General features: G+C 42.6%; 1 protein-coding gene across 1 annotated transcript in view; it reads left to right on the forward strand.

Moving 5' to 3' along the window:
• Nucleotides 1-975: 975 nt before the first annotated feature.
• The window catches only part of LOC126417122 (uncharacterized), a 54822-nt gene continuing 33493 nt past the window's right edge, over nt 976-22304 (forward strand). Inside the window, exons 1-2 of the mRNA XM_050085017.1 lie at nt 976-999; nt 12146-12293. Coding sequence (XP_049940974.1) covers nt 976-999; nt 12146-12293 — 172 coding nt within the window. The remainder of the gene's footprint in view (nt 1000-12145; nt 12294-22304) is intronic.

Here is a 22304-nt window from a genome sequence, read left to right on the forward strand (position 1 = left end):
AAAGCCTCTCTTGCAGCGTCTGCCACTGGGGTTTGTTCAACATCTCTGTACCACTCACGCACTCACTAAGCGAACCAGTGAGAAAACGCGCCGCTTTCGTTACACTTGTCCTATTCCTCTATTTAACCAAACCAGGCAAGCGTCCCTGACCATTACCAATACTCAAAAATTTGTCGACCAACGGTTTTCTACGCCACTTCCTAACTGCATTAATTAGATTTCTTTAAGAGGCTTCCAATGAAATCCAAACCTGGCATCGGTTTTGACTACAATTAGTTGGCTCTAAACATTATGGGACTTAAAATCTGAGGTCATCAGTCCCCTAGACTTAGAACTACTTAAATCTAAGTAACCTAAGGACATCACACACATCCATGCTCGAGGGGGGATTCGAATCTGCGACCGTAGCAGGCGCGTGGTTCCGAACTGAAGCGCCTAGAACCGCTACAATTTGTTTTTATATGCTTATTCCATAGTCAGTCCTAGGTGTCTTACGGTTGTTACTGTTTCCAGCGGCTTATCGCGGTTTACTGTAACCGAACAGTGACGGATATTTTCGCCCATTTATGCCCAATACTTCACATTAAGCGTTAACTGTCGGACCCTGTATAAATTATTATCTATCCTCCGCAGGCCTTCCTGCCTTGCGCTACAGTCTTCTGACGTTGTCATCCTCCCATAGACAACTGCTTCACAAACAGCCTTATGCAATTTCCAATATTATCCACTACAACACTTCTATACCTGGTGTGCAAAAAGGACGAAACAGACTTTCCTATTATGCGTCACTGCGAAGAAATGTATTTCGATGAAACTTGAACCATACATAAAAAAATTGAGCAGTGAAAATCAAAGGATTGTTAAACAGCAGTTGCGTGGTAATTTGGGCATATTTTGTTTAACAACTGTGGAAGCATAAATTTGCGGAAATTGTATGACATTTCACACGAAGTAAGTTTCTCGTACTGGCTAAAGATGGCAAGACATGCACTGCGAAAGGTGAGTGCGCATACGAAAGAAATGAGGCATCCAGCTACAGTACACGATAATCGTGTTTTCCAACACACGGATCGTAGTGCTTATTGAACCAGCATCGGCTGTGTGTTATGTGCTGGCCGGACGCCTGGGTTATGTGAGTCTCCGGGTGGCGCAAGGAATGGGCGAAACGCTCTCAAGGGAGAAAAGAGAGTGAACTTATATTAACAGGTGATTATTCATACTGATTTGACATTGTTTACTGGTTAACTTTTGTTTTACCTGTTTCAAGTGTAAATTCTTTGACTTACTTATTGGCTTATTTCTGTTGATACAGATGAGATTAATTTATGTGCATATTTGCTATGCAAAATTGTTGTTTTGAAAAAGGTTCTCCACGCGAAAACTTGAACGATGTATTCATTAATTGCAAAAAAAAAAAAAAAAAAAAAAAAAAAACAAAACAAAAAACAAAAAAAGAATTCACATGTTATACCTAGTTACGATTAAATATAGACTAATTTTTAAAAGAAACAGGAAGAGGGAGACAATTAACAGTGGAGTTCAAAATCGCTCAGAGCACTATTGGACTTAACTTCTGTGGTCATCAGTCCCCTAGAACTTAGAACTACTTAAACTTACCTAACCTAAGGACATCACACACATCTATGCCCGAGGCAGGATTCGAACCTACGACGTAGCGGTCGCGCGGTTCCGTACTGTAGCGCCTAGAACCGCTAGGCCACCCCGGCCAGCAGTGGAGCAGTGAACTGGAATATTAGTACGCTAGAGTTCACAGTTTCTATGAAATTCGGTAAAAGAAAAAGTGGATGAGCAATAATTTGGACTGTCTCAGTAAAGGAAGGATTAAACGAAATGCCTTCCGACGAATAAGCGCTTTTTTTCTTTTTCAACCTCCGATCGGTCGCGAATGTAAAACCACAACCAAAATCCTGTGAAGTTTTGTACAGATGTGTTGCGCGTAGTCTATAGTATGCCCGCCTATCGCGTCACGTCGCACATTTCAATTCTGAGCGATCAGAGAATAAGTAAAGGTGCCTAGAAAATAGTAACTCCCGCCAAGTGTGAAGTCCTGGTGAGGGGTTTCGCCTGTTTCCTTGCAGTTCACGTAACTTAACTCCTGCAGCGTTTTCTATGGGAAGCGTTTGACCACATACCATACAACCCGGGCTTTACTCTCTCTAATCTTCACATAAACCGCTGCTACGTTGATAGCATTTTGGCACAGATAACGAGTAGCAGACCAAAGTGGGGAATTGGAAATTACAGACGGCTACTGCCTTTGACGAGGGTAGTGGGAAGTTGGTAACGCACTACAACCAATCCCTAAGCTGGAGCGGCGACTGTGTAGAGAAGTAGTCCGAAGGTGTAGCTAAATGTTGCAAATAAAATCTTTTTAATTTTCGATTTGGTTTAAATTTCGCGGCCGATAGGAGGTTGGAAAAATAAATAAATAAATAAATGAAACAGCCCTAGTAGTAAACGGAAAAGTTGGGTTTGAGCGAGAGATTGTCACGTGTTCAAAACTGTCGTGGTATCGGCACAATATAGAGATGATTTAGAGCTGTTTGGTGAACTTTATGTCGAGGTAGCGTTTATTTCAAATACACGATGTCGGTGGAAGTTCTAAAGGAAGACAGATGAGAGGATTCAGAAATTGAAAAGTAGACAGAAGTATTTTTATCGTGATCTGTGGTCGAAAAAGAAGAGCGGAAAATATTTTGGAAATGTTAATGGCGGGCAGCGTAAGTGGTAAGCTTCGAGAAGTGTCGCAGCTGATGGATATTGTATAAGACGTACAGTTGGAAAGTGTATGAAGAAACTATCACAATCAAACGTTAATATTCTTAATGGAGAGGAAGCTAATGTGTGAAACGTTGATTTTGCTATTAACTGTGCACATACTGAAATAAATATATTAAAAAAGGCGTATACTCTTTTTTACGACTATCTGATGGTTTTTGTGCAATGCCTCATCAAATCACCCCCAGTGACATCCACTGGATTATTTAAAACGCTTATTCGGCCTCTAGCGCCATTCAAGAGCAAAACTTTGGATTTACTAATTTTCCATTGATATTTATTAGCAAATGGTTGTGGAGCGCCGCCATTTTTAGCAGAATACGACAGGAGAAGAGCAGAGATCACACAGCTTACCACCGCAGCAATAGATGACGTCAGCAAGGTAAGAAGATAAGTTCAAATCAAATGGCTCTGAGCACTATGGGACTTAACATCTGTGGCCATCAGTCCCCTAGAACTTAGAACTACTTAAACCTAACTAACCTAAGGACATCACACACATCCATGCCCGAGGCAGGATTCGAACCTGCGACCGTAGTAGTCGCGCTAAGAAGATAAGCCGCTGGCCGCAGGAGCTCCGTAAGAACAAATTCGTCAGGTGTGAAGTGCGACCTGTTGCAGAACTGATGAAATCATTGCTGTTAGTTATCATAACGAGAGTTATTATTTAAATTACCAAAATCTTCCTCCCAGTCGAAACTCGTTGCACCACTATACAGATATAATCAAATTCGCATTCACATATCAGAATCTCGAAAGTGATGGCTAGAAACCATAGCTGACGTTCTCTTTTGGTTCTCGAATTTTGCCATGCAGTTGTGTCCTAGTAAATCAGGATAATGAACAATTCCATTTATTCACAGTTTGGGGGACGACCTGAAAGTTATACTATTCTTGAAGGATCAATTTTGCCAAGATCGTTAGCAATTCTTTTTATTACTGTGACCTGTTTCGACAAATCAAGACTGTCATTATTTGGCTCTTGTAACATTATTAGTTGTACATGCTTATTAAAATACTGAAAGTCACATAGTGATGTTACGTGAAATAAAACGTGGCAGGGAACATCAGATGTCTCGAATAAAATATCATCAGCTCAACATGTTGTATGTTTTAATGTTACGTGTAGCATTCTGATAATACATCTTTACTGAAGAACCAAATTTGCCAAGACCGCTAGAAATTCTTTTTGTTACTATGAGCGGTTTTGACAGATGTACGCTGTTATCATCGAATGTCTGAGACATCAGCACAATCTACTGTATGTCTTAATTGTGTGTTATTTTACTTGTGACATGCCGATGATCCTGCTCCGTTTTATATGATGCAACATCAGTATGTTACTTTCAGTAATCTAACAAGCATGTAAACTAATAATATTACAAGATCCGATGATGACAGTGTGTATCGATCTAAACCGGTCGTAGTAATAAACAGAATTGCTATGATCTTGGCAAACTTGTTTCTTCGAGAATAATATATTATCAGAATACTTCGCGTAACATTTTTCTCACGAACCACGTGTGCTGAGAAGTAACTCATTTGAAACCCTACCTACAAACTCAGCTCTAAATTACTTCGATTCACGAAAATTGCAAATGAGCCCTTGATAATGTTACTTAATATAACTTAAACTAACTCACTCTGAGGACAACAAACACACCCATGCCCGAGGGAGGACTCGAATCTCCGACGGGGGGAGCCGCTCGAACCGTGGCAAGGTGCCTGAGACTCCGCGGCTACGTGTCAACTAAGCTAGTTGTATAAACAAGCTCATTTTTAATATACCGCGTTTTTTTAAATCGGATTGAAAAGTATAAGTATTTTCTTCTACCCTTATAAACATTCCTAACCCCATACGGGTAGCCCTGAAAATTCGTGATTTTAATTTCTAATAGCTATGATGAAAATACAAAATTTAAACAAAAAACGTGGGTCGCATGCAATGCTTAATTGTTGCATCGACTGGTCACCTCCTTACTATTATCTTTTGCATGCACTCCACGTTTTTCGTTTAAATGTTACTAGTATTTTCACAACTACTAAAAATTCACAATCGTAGATATCAAGAATATCTGTGTATGGGGGGTAGGAAAATTTATTTTATATTTTCTAGTCTGAATTAAAGAAAAGGCATATCAAAAACTGATTTTTATTTAAATAATTATTTCCGATTTTTTAGCCTTGTGTGTGTGAAATGTTTCTATTGTTTTCAAACATTTTTATGAGATTACAACAGAGACATGTCGTAGACGTCAGGTTTATTTCAGTTTCGCATCAACTGGGTCAACCAATATATTGCTTCTTCCTACGTGCATCTCGCTAAAAGACCGTGAAGGTAAAAATTAGAGACTCGAGCTCACATGGAGGTTGATCAACAATTGTTCTTCCCGTGAATCATTCGCGGGCGGCATAGGAAAAAGGAGGAAACTGCAGTGGTGCAAAAAGTACCCTCCGGTACACACCCGACAAGGAAACGAATTCATGGATTGTCGTCCTGCTCAGAGATACGTTGAAGGTTTCAAGTCTCCAGTTCATTGGGAACTTAGTTTAAAACCAATTGCAAAATTTGTACCGAACTGATAAACAGTCAAGAAAGCGAGCTATTAAAAGCGCGTTAAAAAACGATTTGGCGTGTAGGGTTTTCGAATTACCTATTTCGATGATTTCCATTAATCGGAGAAGATAAGTAGAAACGGATTTAAAAAAGTTTATTGAGCAATTATAGAATAATTCACTGGAACCGCCCGTTGGCTACGCTGTGCAGCCTGTGTATGAGAGAAAAACACGCGGCGTGCCAGGTAGCAGCGGCGGAAGCCTGCGGACGGTATAACAGTATCCGGCGGCAGGTTTCCTCAGTCTTTTTGCCCCTGTTGACAGATAAGGGCGTTCAGTGACGGGGTTGAGCGCTTCCAGCTCGGCTAACGACTACGATTTACGGGCTTGTTGTTAGGCGACTTGTTCGTATAGAGGACTTGTTGATTATGACAGTCGCGGAGTTCAGAACTCGGATAAAGAGGAAGTGTCACTGACGTGGTTGACTTCCTACCACTCTTGATGTGCTAATAGGTAACCGCAAAAAGAAAGCTCGTGTGCCATAATTGGTTAGGATCTTCTAAGCGGTTGTGTACCCTACATTGTAGAGTTCCCTTCAAAACGGCTGGCTTGCCATAATGATAGAGAATCGTGTAAACATTTGAAGCAAATAGAACAAGAACTCTTCGAGATTTTTAATAAGTGGCGGAACTATCGGCGCCTGTTCGCCTGCAGGGAGATACATCAAAAAACAAATGTGGTTAACGTCTCGTCGACGTGTAAATCATTACGGATGGAGCCCTAAGCATGCCTGAGTGAAGGAAACGGCTGTAACATGTTCAAGACGCAGGTTCTGGCTCTCCTACGGTGGTTTAGGGAAACGGAAAGTCTAAAACAAGATAACAACGCTCTTAACGACGGCGGCTCTCTGATCGACAAACAGCACGCGTGTCTCCGGAAAACCTTCACCACATCGAATGCCTCGGCGGCAGTGAGAAGTAGATGCACTCCTCAGAATGAATGCACGAAATGGTCCAGCGTCCACCTCGGAGCTGAAAGCTGTACAAAGACGACACGGACGCAGTAAGGACATTGCCAAAAAGCCAGATGACCAGTATCACGTACAGGACGACTACCTTGAAGTCTCGTGCATACTTACACTGTCCAAACATACGCAGACATTTAACACAGTGCATACATAATTTCAAAAGTGTAAAGAAAACCAAAGCGAAATTTGGAAAAGCAATTAATTTTTAGGGAGGAGACGTAATTAGTTTTTTTACTTTCCGGTGGGAGTACGTGTAACGAGATAAAAACGATACTGGATGCTGATGCGGTGGCCGTGCGCCGTCGTTGACAATAATTAGACGCTGGCTGAACGAATTTTTAACGATTAGGTCGCCCAGGACGTCTGGCAGATGTCGATGGCGAAGGAATTCTTGAAAAATTCCACGACACTATTCTAGTTGATCGCGAAGTACCAGAGGCCTTCGATGCTTCGATGCAAATGGGAATTATTACTTTACTCTTTGAGTTGGGACGGAAAACTTGTTGGACGGACGGATGAAGCGATGGTTGACGGTGGACAAGAAGCGGAAGCGTCTTTCATCTTCTGACCTGTTTTTGGAGAAATTTAAGTCAGATCCGGAAGACCTGTAGCGTCGACGAGATCTGGATTCATCATTATGCACCGGAAACAGAGCAACAATCAAAAGATTGGGTTGATTTCCAGAAATATTTTCCAGAGAAAGCGGAGACGGTATAGTTGGCTGGAAAAGTAACGGCGACGATTTGTTTGATACGAAAGAAATCTTAGGTACGGTCTTCTTGGAAAAACGAAAAATAATATAATACTACGGTGCGAGACTGGAACATATAGACAGAAAACTGAGGGAAACAGGGATCTGTCAGAAGTAGGAAAAGTGTTATTTCACGACGACAGCACATTCACCCTGGGTATCGCCGTAACAGTGCATCAAATACGTTGTGAATACCTTGCTTCACTACTTGTATTTCTTTCACCTACCTTGATGATTTCTTGTTCCCGAACATGAAAATAGGTTGTTTTCTGTTTACTTTTGTCCATAGTCCTGCAATATGGAAGAAAGGACAATATTTTCCCTTTAGACTGTTGTTGGGCGTGTCTATTCACAAAGATCACAAATTCTGCCTGTTAAACCATTTTCAAGCCATAGTTTCAAAACGTTTCCCTTGGAAAGTCGTAGATTCCAGAACAGATGTGCCAATCAGGCAAAATCGCCCTCAGCACTGAGGCAACCAACCCACCGACGCACGAGATTGAAGATACTCGTTCGGTAAAACACCGTCTCCTGCTCCTTGAAGAAATCCGTAACTGCCTGCTGCACGTCCTCGTGCGGCAGTAATCGTCGTCCCTTCAAGCTCTTTTTTTAAGGACGCAAGGCGTAATAATCGCATGGGCAGAGATCAAGACTATACTGCTCGAGTGTCTCGCACTTGAATCGGCCTAACTTTTGCGTTACGGCATTTGGGATGTGGGGAGGTGCGCCATTGCAAATGAGCTGCATCCCTTGAAGCATCATTCCATAGCGCAGTGGAGGTCTTTGACAGACATGCCCCACCATACACGTTCGTCATTCTTCGATGGATATCTACCGGTGTTTGTTCTTTGGCAGCCAAGACAAGAATACAACAGCACGTTGATCCTGTTTGGACGCATTTTGGCAACAACGTCGCCATAGTTCACGTTTCCCCATTTACCGCACGCACTTCGGAAAGACACGAATGCCACAGTAATCCCTTGCGTACATGTCTGCTGTATATACCCACATCGGAGTCGCACTAAGTCGCATATATGCTGCACCACCGCCCTCAAACGGTAACTTTGTGATCGCCCTTATATAAGGGTCAGTCAAATGAAAACGACACAGATTGAAGAAATTAAGTAAACTGTTTATTATTTCAAAAAGTAATCGCCATAACTGTTAATACATCTCTGTCTGCTGATCTACTGTGGATATGGGACAGTGAGCGGTCAAATATTTACCAAGGAAAGTCGCCAAAGAGGTGTTTGTTTTGAGGAGTTATTTTACTTAGACGACAAGTTTCGCCACTGACTATCAACTGTATACACGGAGTGCTAGTGGTCTGAAGTCGGCATTATTGAGACGCCGAAACTGGTTGTCTAAATAAAGTAACTTCTCAAAACATACTGCTGTTTCGCGATTTTCTTTGGTTAAGACATGTGTCCAAAAATCAGACAAGACGGTCGATGCCGGCATGGGAAAATGTTTGCGGTTGCCTATGGAGCCGTGATTGTACCCAGACGTGTGGCTCTTCGTCCCAATCAAGTGGACGGCGGAAGATGTCTTTCTCCAGTGTTCCAAAAATATGGAAATCGCACCGGGAGACATCGGGACTGTATGGAGGATGTGTCAGGGCTTTCCAACGAAACATGCGCTGATACATCCCCCATAAAGTCCCGATCTCTCCCTATGTCAATATCTTAGAAGTCCTGAAAAAAGGCATTCGTGTCCATCGACTTGTTTCGGACGTCTATGGACAATTTTGGTTCCATGGTCAACTGCAAATACGAAGGCGCGCTGAAAAGTAATGCCTCCGAATTTTTTATTCTTTTCTCAGTGTCGGCTCAATAAGTACATGTAATGCTTATTACTCGGTCGGCTTTCCCGCTTCGCTGACGCAAGGTACAACCCTCTGCCTGTAGAGAGGTCCTAACTGTAGTTTGTAATATGGTTGTGTGTAACGTAACTACAGGGGATAGGCAAAATAATGTGAACACTTTAACTTACTTGGGAATGGTTTATTAATAAGGAGTTCACCCCCATTTGCCCGTAAAGTAGCTGTGATTCTTCTTGGAATGCTGGAATACTGTATAATCTCCAGTCGAATGTTACACCACTCTTCGATCAGAATCTCTTCTGACTCCTGTAGTGACGGGGGAGGCAGAAATCTTCTCCGTAGTCTGCGCTCCAATACCGCCTACAAGGGTTCGATAATGTTCAAGTCTGGGGACAGTGCTGGCCAGGGAAGACGCTGCAGTTCAGTTGTATGCTCCTCATACCACGATTGTACTTTCCTGGCTGTGTGAATGGGGTGCATTATCGTTCTGAAATATAGCGTCATTGTTGGGAAACAACATTTGAATCATAGCGTGCACCCGATAACCTAAAATGTTCACATAATCGTTCGGTGTAATACGAACTGAGATGGGTCCAGCAGAATACCATGATGTGACTGCCCACACCATCACTCTGCCACCTCCATGATTACCAGTTGGAAACAAGCAATCATGATGGTAGGCTTCTTTTGGCGTTCTCCAGACGAAAACCCTGCCCGATGTTGGAAATAACGAAAACGTTGACTCGTCGGACCATGTGACGTGTTTTATGCTCCTGACACAATATTTTACGCTTCTTTGCGTTGGTTTCGGTATAGTAGCTCGTCCATGAATGTTCGCTTTATGGAGTTCTCGGTAGAATATGTCACTTTAGCTGCCGCAGTTTTTTGCTGTTTTGACACTATTCGTATTAGCGTACGACGATCTCTGTCATTTAGTTTTGATTTGCGCCCACTATTTCGTTTATACGATGATGTCTTTCCATGTTTTGTGTAGGCTGTCATGACTGTTGAAACAGCTGTCTCTGAGCACTATGGGACTTAACTTCTGAGGTCATCAGTCCCCTAGAACTTAGAACTAATTAAACCAAACTAACCTACGGACATCACACACATCCATGCCCGAGGCAGGATTCGAACCTGCGACCGTAGCGGTCGCGCGGTTCCAGACTGAAGGTTGAAACAGTTGCTCTTGAACCATTCAACAGGTTGGTTGTCTTGGTTACTGGTGCTCCAGCTAATAGGGCCCCCACACTTTTCTCTCTGTATGGTCTTTCACTGCACGTCGACCTAGGCCTCTAAATGCAAATATGAAGTGTGCACTGCTCGTAAACAACCTGTACTCATGCCTAGTCCGTACCGAACACGCACAGTCCAGCCCGACATGTGCCTTACCTGCATTGTTGACCGTCTTTAACATTTTCTGTGGCATCAAAAATTTAATAACCTCTCTCACACCGGCCTGATTTAGCTTCACTGATCATGATAGTAAAAAACATGCGTATATTAAGGGAATCTTCATTCACAAAGCAGGCTTATCACATTCACACAGTTCAATACTGTTCTATGCTGATTAAATTGAGCTTAACTTAAATTCCATATGGCAGTGAAGCAATTTCAAAGTCTCGGTGCAACGAAAATTGTCAGTCGATCTCCTGAAAACATTTGTAATAATTATTAACTTTCGGTGATCACATGGGGAAGACCGGAGATCTGCTGGTAAGACCGTGTTAGCCTATTTATTTGAAGTAACTGGATATCTTGAGCATACAAAACGGCAAGTTCGTCCAGTGTAAATCAGACGTTCCCCACTGATCCCGTGCAACACAGCGTAGTAAGCAGACACTGTCAATAATAATCAGTTAAATAATACGCGAACACACTTACTTTAGTTCATGTATTAAATTCCTTCTCATACAGAATCTCATCAAGATGGCGACTAGCTCAACAATAGATACATATACAACCTCCTCCTTTCACGGCTAATCGGCAAGCTCCTTCCTTCTTTTTCCTAAGAGAAAACATAGATAGCAGAGAAGCTATTCCATGGAGTAAATGGATGCTCCAAGGAATAATAGGGCTTGAAACTACTTTGCATTGATGGTCATCGTATATTAAAATTTAGGAATAGGTAAGAGCCCGCAGCTCGTGGTCGTGCGGTAGCGTTCTCGCTTCCCGCGCCCGGGTTCCCGGGTTCGATTCCCGGCGGGGTCAGGGATTTTCTCAGCCTCGTGATGGCTGGGTGTTGTGATGTCCTTAGGTTAGTTAGGTTTAAGTAGTTCTAACTTCTAGGGGACTGACCACCATAGATGTTAAGTCCCATAGTGCTCGGAGCCATTTTTGAATCGGTAGGATAAGAAGAGATATTTCGAGATATGTACTGGTTGGTTGGTTGTTTCGGGGAAGGAGACCAGACAGCGAGGTCATCGGTCTCATCGGATTGTCGAACACGGGGAAGGAAGTCGGCCGTGCCCTTTGAAAGGAACCATCCCGGCATTTGCCTGGAGCGATTTAGGGAAATCACGGAAAACCTAAATCAGGATGGCCGGACGCGGGATTGAACCGTCGTCCTCCCGAATGCGAGTCCAGTGTCTAACCACTGCGCCACCTCGCTCGGTCGAGATATGTACTGAGTTATATAATTTATAAAATTTCTGAAAATATCGCGGAGAGACCGCTGCAAGAGACATTACACGTCGAACACGACCATCACATTACTACGACTGTTCACATTATTTTGCCTATCCTCTGAAACACGAGAAACAGCTCAGAAAACTGAAAGTACGCATTCTAGGAGTTCGCCCACTCGTGAAGCAGCCTCTCCGTCAGCAATTACGGCCACGTCTGGTGGTAGGTCGCCGTTGCTCGCGGTGCCCCAGTGTCCAGTCCCCAGACCTCGGCTCCAGTCCGGCTGCCGTTACGGCGGTGTCGGCGGGTGCCCGCGAATTAATCGCGCTGCCGGCTACGCGCGTTTTTGCGCCGCCGCCGCTGCCGCCGCCGCGATATATTGCGTAGCGCAGAGGCGGCCGGGCCTTTGTGGAATGCCTTGTTTACGTCTCGCGTCCGCGTCCACCCCCGGTCTCCGGCGGCCGGTCGCGCTCGTTTTGTGTCGGAGCGGACGCTGCGCCGCCTCCCCCCATCCTCACGTCTCCGCGCAGTTTTTCTCTTTTCTTCCCTTTTCTGCTGAAAAAAGGGCCAGTCGGCCGCCAGCGCCGCCGCCGCCGCCGCCGCCGCCGCCAGCGCCAGCGCCGCCGGCTGCGTCGCATTTTTCAGGGTCCGTCGAGCTTCTCTTCTTATCTGGACGGCTTTGGAAGTCGGCGGGCCGGCCGGCCGGCTGGCAGGCAGGTTAGTGCTCCCAGTACGCAAAAAAGGAGGAACGGAGCGGAGCAGAGGAGGGGCGATGGCGATGCCGAGTGTCCACGGGGCGCGGAGACGATGTTTGCTCGCGATTCGCGCGGCCGGCGGCCATCGACGTAGCGCCCGCTCGTAACTGCCCTGCCTCTGAGCGGTAACCTCATCTCGCGAACGATCTCCCACGCCGCTTACACGAGCCTGACGTGTACGGCGGAGCTTCACGTGCCCCCTTCTCCTCGGATGTCGTCACAACCGCGATCATTCTCTCAAGATGCGTGCCTTGGCTCATGCCCCTTATCTCAAGTTGTGCGCCTGAGTTATGTAGACCCGAACAATATTCCACTCTAATCTACGACGTGTATCGTCTCCCGCTTTGAATGCCGAGTACGCCAGACAACTTATTATATATCATCACTCAGGGCTTGGGCAACACAGATACTGTTGGCGGTGGTGGTGGTGGTAGTGGTGGTGCTCCTGCTAGTGGCGTTAGTAGTAGTAGTTTATATGTTTATGAATTCAACACAAAGTTTGCTTCCACAGCTAAGTAACTATTTGTCTGGACGTATTAGTGCACCACTAGATTTAGTCGGTCACAAGTTTCACCGTAATGGATATCTCAGAGCCAATTCACGAATAATGTATAGCTTTATCCATTACTTCTGCAGACGTGGTCGTAATAGTACTGTAATTATCGGTGTATTAACTTTTGGCTCCACCAAATACCATAGTGTTAAATCACAAGTCAAACGACGCGTTTCCAGAACCAAGTTTTGAACGTATTGTAAGTAGGCTGTTTAGGTTTTTATGTTGGTAACGCCGTTTTTATGTTGGTAACGCCACGTAGCGCTCTGTATGAAAATCACTGACTGTGCTGTGTGCAGTCTGATTTGCATTGTTGGAATATTTGCTATTGTAGTGTTGGGCAGTTGGATGTGAACAGCGTGTAGGGTTGTGCAGTTGGAGGTGAGCCGCCAGCAGTACTGGATGTGGGGAGAGTGATCGCAGAATTTTGAGAGCTGACGATCTGGACGTGTGTCCGTCAGAAAAAGGAAATTTGTAAGACCGGATGTCATGAACACACACACACACTTTGAACACTATTAAGGTAAACACATTGTTTGCTCTCCATCAAAATCTTTCATTTGCTATTTGCTAACTATGCCTATCACTAGTTAGTGCCTTCACTAGTTAGAATCTTTTATTTAGCTGGCAGTACTGGCGCACGCAGTATTGCAGTAGTTTGAGAAACGAAGATTTTTGTAAGTGATTCGTGAAAGGTATAGGTTATTGTTAGTCAGGGCCATTCTTTTGTAGGGATTATTGAAAGTCAGATTGCGTTGCGCTAAAAAAAAAAAAAAAAATAAAAAAATATTGTGTGTCAGTTTACTGTTGATCAGAATAAGTAAAGAGAGAAATGTCTGAGTACGTTCAGTTTTGCTCAGCTGTTTGAAAATCAAATAACGTAGAAGTTTACCAACACAATCTTTTATAATTTTTCTAAGGGGATGTTTCAGTATACAAGAGTGGCCATATATTAAAAGCTAATAAATGTTAGACGATAAAATAACGGTTCTTTAGTTCGTCGTCTGGTACGTTTTAATATGCGAAGATTCTTACAGACTCAACGCAAGTGTCACAACTTGCTTCTCTCGAGGTGTCTTCTGATGTCCTTTGTCGCTGATTGTGCGTGGCTGCACGGAAGTTTATTATTTCACTAATTACTAGCTATCCGTTTTTGCGCTCTGTCGGGAAACGTCGGGTAAGAGACCTGTCACAGAACAGACGACACAGCGGGAGTTCCCACAGCGCCGTTTCCTGTGAGGCTGCTCTGTTCTTGCCTTCATACGGAGTGCGGCAACACGCCTCCAATAAAACTGCCGGTTCACTGCCGCTGATCCGATCAATTCTCGTGTAACTCGTCACAGATTAACAAAACAGGTCGGAGAAGATATAAGGACGCCATAATTAGTTACTAAGTGATGCGAACATTCTCATTACATGTAAAGGGAACATACAGGGTGATTTCGTGATGGGGAAGGGTATATGTATCAATTTCAGGCAACCGACGCAGGTCACGAGGCGACTGAATCGTAAACTGTAAGCGAAAATCGTTCTGATACCTCTGACAGGGGACCTCTTCTACTGCAAGCTCTTTTATGTTTCTAGAGGAGGTACTATGGACCAAATAAGAATAAAATACCCGGCGATCATGGGCTCTAAACTGCATGCCTTAAGAGCTAGTGAGAATCACATCCATTCTACTGAACAAGTGCTCATTACTCTTAATGAATGTACTTTAAAACCCATGTTTATTGGAATTTTTTTCATGTTTTGGTCCATACAACCTCCTGCAAAAGTATGGAAACCAAAGAGCTTGCAGCATAAGAGATGTGAGTCGCAGTTTCGAAGAATGAACAAGTGTTCACGTCTCTTGAGATTTGCATTTTAGAGTCCACGCTTGCTAGACTTTTTTTTTCTTGTTTCGGTCCACACTACCACTTCTGAAAGTCGCCTACCCTACAGCCTTAGTAAGACCAGTGCCGGTACATAAACTCCATTGTCAGATTATAGAACGATTTATGCTTATAATTTTCGACTCGGTTTCCAGACCGTGGTACCTTACTTCAGACTGACCGAGTTACCCTTCTCCAGCACCCCTTGAAGTTTTTAATATCATCTCGGAATCATCCTGTATATGTACAAATACTTAATAATACAACGACCGCCTTTTGAGTTTTTACGATGGCACTGAGAGATTTTTTTTAATTTTTTTTTTTTTTTTTTTTTTTTTTTTTTTTTTTTTTTTTTGTAGAAATCTATTTCATTGTTTCTGAAAATATTCGGCTTTAAGATGTATACGTTTTTGCACGCTTTCGAAGTAGTTCTGCACACATTTTTTTCCCCTCTGATGTCGGTACCTCAAAACCACGGTTTCGGAAAGATTGAACAGGTTCTTGAGGGGGTGATGAGGATCGCTGGCTATTCATTTCGTTTGTTTGCAGTCAATTGGATGCTGTTAGTGATTCACAAATTCCATGTCTTCCTCCGTCTAATAAGCAACTGTGTCACGTTCTGTGTGACGACTGGACACTCCCACGAGGAAGAATGGAGAGGTACTTTTCGTTATTGTTTCTGTTTTCATCGATGTCTCCTGACAAACAAATTGTAAACTTTTCGTTGTGAACTGGCCTTCGATCCTCTACAGCAGTGCTAGCAACATGTCCTGTGTAGCCACAGAAACACCCATCATGTTTGTGGAAGTGTTTTGCGAAAGGACCACTTTCATTGGTTTGGAATCATCTTGGAACATCCAAGCTCTTGACGACTGACTGGTTTTCGGCCCTTGTGAATACAGTTTTTGTTTCCTAATATGTTCCACACTGATTTTGCATTTCTTCAATCGATTTTTTTTAACTTTATCTTGCACCAGATGACATGAGCCTGTCTTGACCTTCGGTCAAACTGAGCAAAATCCACCGTCAAAAGATCTTTTCCATAGCTAAACGTTCATACAAAATCGAACGTACTGCGGTCTTCGATATGCCTCTAGCTCGCAGTAGCTCGCATGGCAGTTCTTTCCGACAATGCTGGGCAGGGTATCGGTGTTTATGGGAACAACAAGCAATTTTGATCGGCCTTTAAAAAAATTCACCACTCACGAAATCGCGGCCACGAGGAAATACTGCAAACCAATTGTAAACAGGCATTTCTGGAGGCGATTGAAAACAAAAAGTTATTGTTGATACTACTGCTGAGCTGGACCTTTACGAAAACAGCAAAAGAAAATCATTCACGATCATTTCGTTAAGCGCCAGTTACAAACAAACAACTTGTCTAATTTCAGGACTGCCATTGTTTCAACAATATCAAATGCCAAATTTTAAAACAGTGGTAATGTCACGTGTCACTAGCGCCATCTAATGGTTTGTAAAAACCTAAGAGACAGCACTTCTAATAAACTGAAAAATCCAGAAAATACGTTGCAGCTTGTTTAATGCTTATGGTGAAGAAGCAATGAAAGAAAATTAAAAAAAAAAAAGAAAATTTCATGACAGTGCAAGTAGGCCTACATGACGTACAGCATTAATATCAAACATTTCCAGTTGAGGTGGCCCTACTGGTCAAAACTAACGAAAATGGTTCAATGAAAAGAGATTTAACAGATAAACTGAAGCGAGGATAAAAAAAAAATTACACTGGAAATCGGCAGCAGGAAGGAAAACTACGCCTTAATAAACATCAAAACTGCGAAATACAAATCGGTAAAGACGAAGCAATTCTCCCATCTCCGATTTAAGATAACATAAAATGATCTGCGCGAGGAGGACATGAACATTTTATTTGCACTGGCCATGAAACCTGTCTTCAATCAAACAGTTATAGTTGCATCAAATGTTGATATGGAGATGACGAAACCTTATCGGAAAACACAATATCTGAAAGTGAAAGGCAATTCGTGGAAAAACCGGATAACAAGAAATTAAGGCAATTAAGATTCTATGCTACAGGATGATGTTTAAGTAGACAGTCAAACTGAGTCAAAGCAGCCAAATTTCTTTTGCTAGATCAACAATTCTCACGACGTTCACGATGGGCACCATCCTTCTGTGATGTATTCGTTCGGAAGATTTTTGCAGCCCGAAGATTATGGTAGTTATTGCCTCAGCTTTCCAAGAAATATTCAGTGTGGAGAGATGAATTCAGAAAGGTAATGTTCTCACTGTCAATAGACTAATAGCGACTTTAAAAAAGGAATATAAAAATAACAGAAGCATTTTTATATACTCGTACATAACTAACAGAATCAAACAGAAACGAAAAGATTTAATTCCATACTCTACATTTCCAGTTTTTTCTTGCTGTAGGGCACAATGTGCGATAAAAAAGTCCATTTGTATTTACTGATTAATCGACAGCGTGAAGATCTGTCTGAGAGTGAAGAAGTGACTGTGGTCTTGATTTGTTTATATTCGTGATATCTACTGTTAAACTCCACAAGACACGTATAAGTTTAATACAATTTCTTCGAGGAAAAAAATACATTACCTGTGTAAGCAATAAAACAAGTGCAAAAGCTTTAGGCAACAGATGCTGTCAGTTCGGGGAAATTATGGAAACATGTAGAATATGTGCCTGCAGGTGTAATACGAATTTTGGACTTTTGCAAGATCTTTCACGGCGAGATTCCCACATAACCGGCCACCAATTATCGCCATCCAATTAAAATTTTGTCGGTTATCAGTAGACATCTCATCTACGACAGGAAGATCGTTAAGGAAATTTCTCATGTCAAGAACCCAGATGCTCGAAGAAAATAATGGGAGAAACGTTATGAAAAAGGAATGGAGAACATTTACGGTAAATCAAGAATCTTGAAATAACGAAGATCCCAACCTGAAGTGAGTGGGAAGAGTACAATTTCTCGAGTACTTCAGTCAAAACTGATGAAACTAAAGGCACTAAGCTGCTACCACTTTAATTGTTATGGAGATTACATGTATGAGCCTCATCCAGTCACAATGACTGAGGATCATTAATCTTGTAACACATTCAGAATTATTAATACGTTAACACTACAGCAGTACGCCATCGGCATATAATCGCCGAAAAACCAAACAGCACATGTTTTGGCAAGAAATTCGGATACCTTGAAGAGTGAAGATGAACAACAGTGATTCAAAACGCATCTGAAATAAATGAATAATCGTCAAACAATGTGACTGGTCACCCCACAAATAGGCCTATATAACCTTTACTACAACATAGTCACGGAAACCCAATCTGACTATATGGCAGACGATTATTCTAAATCTCGTAGCTAGACTGCATATAACTTTTAAAAAAGCGGATTATATATTTTATACTGTAAATGAAGAACGCTCTTCGTATGAGAAAACGTCATTGCTCACTAATAGTGCGTTATCGTAAAGATGAAAAAAAGAAAGTAACTACTTCTTTAAGTTACGCTCCATAATATACAAGCAGTTGGAGTTGGGCAATACAAATCTCTCTCTCTCTCTCTCTCTCTGCAGCTAATGTACATCGCATATTAAGTTCCTGATAGAATAAAACTGCATTCTCGATCGCCCTTCACAAGATACTCTCTTATCGACAGATTTATCCACGCACACAACACGCTCTGACTCAAAAATATCTCTCATCATTCGTGAAAGTGGCGAGTCTGGACTGTGTAAACAGTAGGAATTTGTACGCGGGCTGATAACCGCGTAGTTGAGCACCCCACAAACCAAATATTATTATCATCATCAGAACTGCCTCCTGCGCTACGAAGTTGTGGAAGCACTGCATCTGAAAGCCTGAGTATGAACCCGTGTTTAGTGCACAGTGTTAATCTGTCAGGAAATTTCACCTCTGATGTTGTCTACGCCACGCTAGACGTTTTCGGAGACCCACCCTCATTTCAACTTTCAGTTCTTTTTGTCTAAGTCAGTCAACTCTTGTTATAATTTCACCATTTACAACTGTGAATGAATTGGTCAAAATTTGTCAGTTAATTTATTATGTACTGTCTACAAACCATTACCCACAATTTAAACTATTACTTTTCCCAAGTTTGTGTTATCTGAGAAATAAAATAACGCCGAAGAAAACCGGGAATACTACTACTCGTATGTACTTTACTTTATGCTCCCCTCCTTCCTCTCTCTCTCTCTGCTCCCTGGCGTAAGTTGCTATTCTGTAAGCCAAAAACTGGTTTCTAAGCGATGCTTGCTGGTCAGTTGCCAGCAGCCGGAGCCCTGATTAATTTAATGCTTCAAATCAAAATTAATCCAGTCCCATTATCGAGCGCGACCAACAAGATCAAGAGAGAAGAGGACCGGTTTTTATTCACGGATACAATTTGCTTGTTGATGTTCTAATATTTCGCCCGAGAATCAACCAATGCCTCACACGTATTGAAATTCATTTTTAATCGCCGTCTCGTTCCGTCAACTTGATGAAGGCTTTAGTACGTTGAACGTTGGTTTATTACTATTCCTAGAGCAACAAAGAAATAATAAGCACTCCATCCGATACAGGTCTCGTAAATGAAAGCCTCGCCGACAGTGGTTTCGGCAAAGACTTCCGCTTCTCTAAGGCGAATTTCGCTACTCGGGTGACAACGTTTTCTTGCCTACGGTTTAACGTACTACTGACACAAAATTTAGATTCTGTTGATTTCTAGTTGACAGTATTAAATCGCATAACAAGCACGGTAAAAGTGTTACGCGATTTCAAAAGATGGTCAACAGAAGCGATGTCCTCAGATTTGATGACAAAGTGTATTTACACGGCGTACAAAATGCTATGAACAACTTCGTCTCTCTCTTCCTAATGCGCTGCAGTACCTCAAATAGTGCTGCACATTTCCAACTACCACTGAAAGCTTTGCACAGCTGAAAATCTCCTTAAAATAAAATCAGCGTTTGGTTTATAACGTTTTTTGTGTTACACACTCCATATGCATTCCTTCAAAGAAGCTAAACATTACCGCATCGAGGTAGCAGAGTTTTTAGTCTTATTTGTTGACACGTACGTGGTATTCAGGCACAGATCTGGCCTTTATGATTTAGGATTCTAACGGTTTCTTGCTATCATACTGGATGAAAGCGAGATAGCGCCTTTCGTGAAACAATGGTCGATTTATTTCCTAAAGCAATACAATACCGCGCAGTACCATTATTTCACCAACGGCGTGTTTTTCATTTATTCTACATAACACTCCCAAGTTTTATTGCAAGAGAGTTTCAATGACATCCGTAAAGTAGCTACATCACAATCACGAGTGGTGACATTGCCGAGCCTGTATATTTTTGACTGATTTTGCGAATAATTAGAGTTCAGTACCAAATACTCAACGAAAGGTTTGTGCTGCAACCAATCCCTGACTGCATAGTCAGAACGGTAGCTGATAAGCAACCAGCTTCTGGCAACGCCCTTATTCCTTCAACTAAGGCACCAAACCCGTCACCACTGTGATAGTTAAATGCCGATCCTAATACCAGTATCTGAAATCCTGCGATCTGGAATCAAGGTTGGCGCGAAATAACTGCGTGAGTACAGTGAATCAACAGAAGACAGTTGTGTCTTCCCAAAAAGAAGGACTATCCAGTTTCAATCAAATCCTATCAAGTTTCACGGACAAATTTAGATTACGTTGTCAGAGCTAGATTATCAGTGTCGCCATACAGTGATGATGTTAAGAACAGAAATGCACTCGTATAAAGTAGGGCTGGATTCTTAATGGTGATTTTTCGGGTGTGTAAAATTGTCGCCTTGCTCGGTCACCCCGTCCTCAGTCTATGGAATATGATTTACGAGGTTCGACTTAAAGAGCCTCACAACATTTTATTATCCGCGGATATAAGAGTGGGTGTATGGATAAGGGGCTTGCAGATGAGTCGTGGAGAGCTGTTTTCCTATCCATGCAAACGTCCTTTACGATACTGCAGTGCCTGCGTTGTTCAGAATTACCATGTAATGGCCCTTCGGACATGTTTGCATGCGATGCAGTGTTACTGCGGACAAGCATGCATGTCCGAAGAAAACTGCATCGTAATTCTGAACAACACAGGCACTGCAATATTTATACAACGGCTCCGGGCCAGCGAATTTCAAGTAAAATGTCTCCCTTGTACGGGGATATAGATAATGGATGTACGAGTGCAGGTTGTACACACATGGTTAATGGAATAGAGAAGTTTGGGTCTGGCCAAGATGAGTGCTCGGAAAGCCTAATGGTAAGGCGACCGCTCGCGATAAGAGGGATTTCCGGGTTCGAGTTCTAGTCCGGCAAAAATTTTCATTGTCGTCATTCCAGTGTACAGCTGACGGTTGTCCATATTTGAGCTGCGAATACATTTCGTGCAAAACTCTATAATTCGCGCAACTGAATTTGTGTGATATAACATCTAAAATCACACAATACTATATAATAACAGGAAGCATGTCTTTACTTGAGAAAGAAATAAATAAATAAGTATTCGCGAACGCCAGGCCGACATTCGGCACAATAGCTGATGGGAGCAATCGTAATAGCATTTACAATTTATGGTCACTCCCACCGCGACTGCACGAATAGTACACGACACTGTTGGCTGCGAAAGGGGTCCAATGGTTCTGCTGTGTATGTGGAACAGTTATTTGTCGCTTAGTGTATTGTGTCATAAAAAGGTCCATGTTAAGTAACTAATTGTAGTGTACCACAGGATCGTCAGCAAACAACGGTAGATCGCTGCCCACCCTTTCCGCCAAATCATTTATGCATTATTCCCTATATACAAGCCGGCTGCGGTGGCCGAGCGGTTCTACGGGCTTCAGTCCGGAACCGCGCGACTTATACGGTCGCAGGTTCGAATTCTGCCTCGGGCATGGATGTGTGTGATGTCCTTAGGTTAGTTAGGTTTAAATAGTTCTAAGCTGTAGGGGACTGATGACCTCCGATGTTAAGTCCCATAGCGCTCAGAGCCATCTATATACATAAATGATATGGCGGACAGCAATTCTGCCGTTGTTTGCTGATAATGTTATAGGGTACGATAAGGCGTCGAAGTTGAGTGACTGTAGGAGGATAAAAGATGACTTGGACAAAATTTCTAGTTCGTGTGACGTATAGCAGTTAGCACTAAACGTGTAAAAAAGTAAGCTAATGCGCATTAGCAAAAACAAACGTGTAATATTCGAATACAGCATTAGTAGTATCCTGTTTGATACAGTCACAGCGTTTAAATATCTGGGCGTAAGGTTTCAAAGTGATATGAGATGGAACGAGTGTGTGAGAACTATGGTAGAGAAGGCGGATGGTCGACTTCGGTTTATTGGGAGAGTTCTAGAAAAGTGTGGTTCATTTGTAAAAGAGAGTGCATATAGGATGCTGGTGCGACCTATACTCGAGATGTGCTCGAGTGTTTGGGATACGTACAAGGTCGGATTAAAGGAAGACGTCGATGCATTTCAGAGTCAGGCTGCTAGATTTGTTGCTGGTGGGTACGAACAAC

The sequence above is a fragment of the Schistocerca serialis genome, chromosome 8 (assembly GCF_023864345.2).
Source record: "Schistocerca serialis cubense isolate TAMUIC-IGC-003099 chromosome 8, iqSchSeri2.2, whole genome shotgun sequence".
In the NCBI taxonomy this organism is placed as follows: Eukaryota; Metazoa; Arthropoda; class Insecta; order Orthoptera; family Acrididae; genus Schistocerca; species Schistocerca serialis.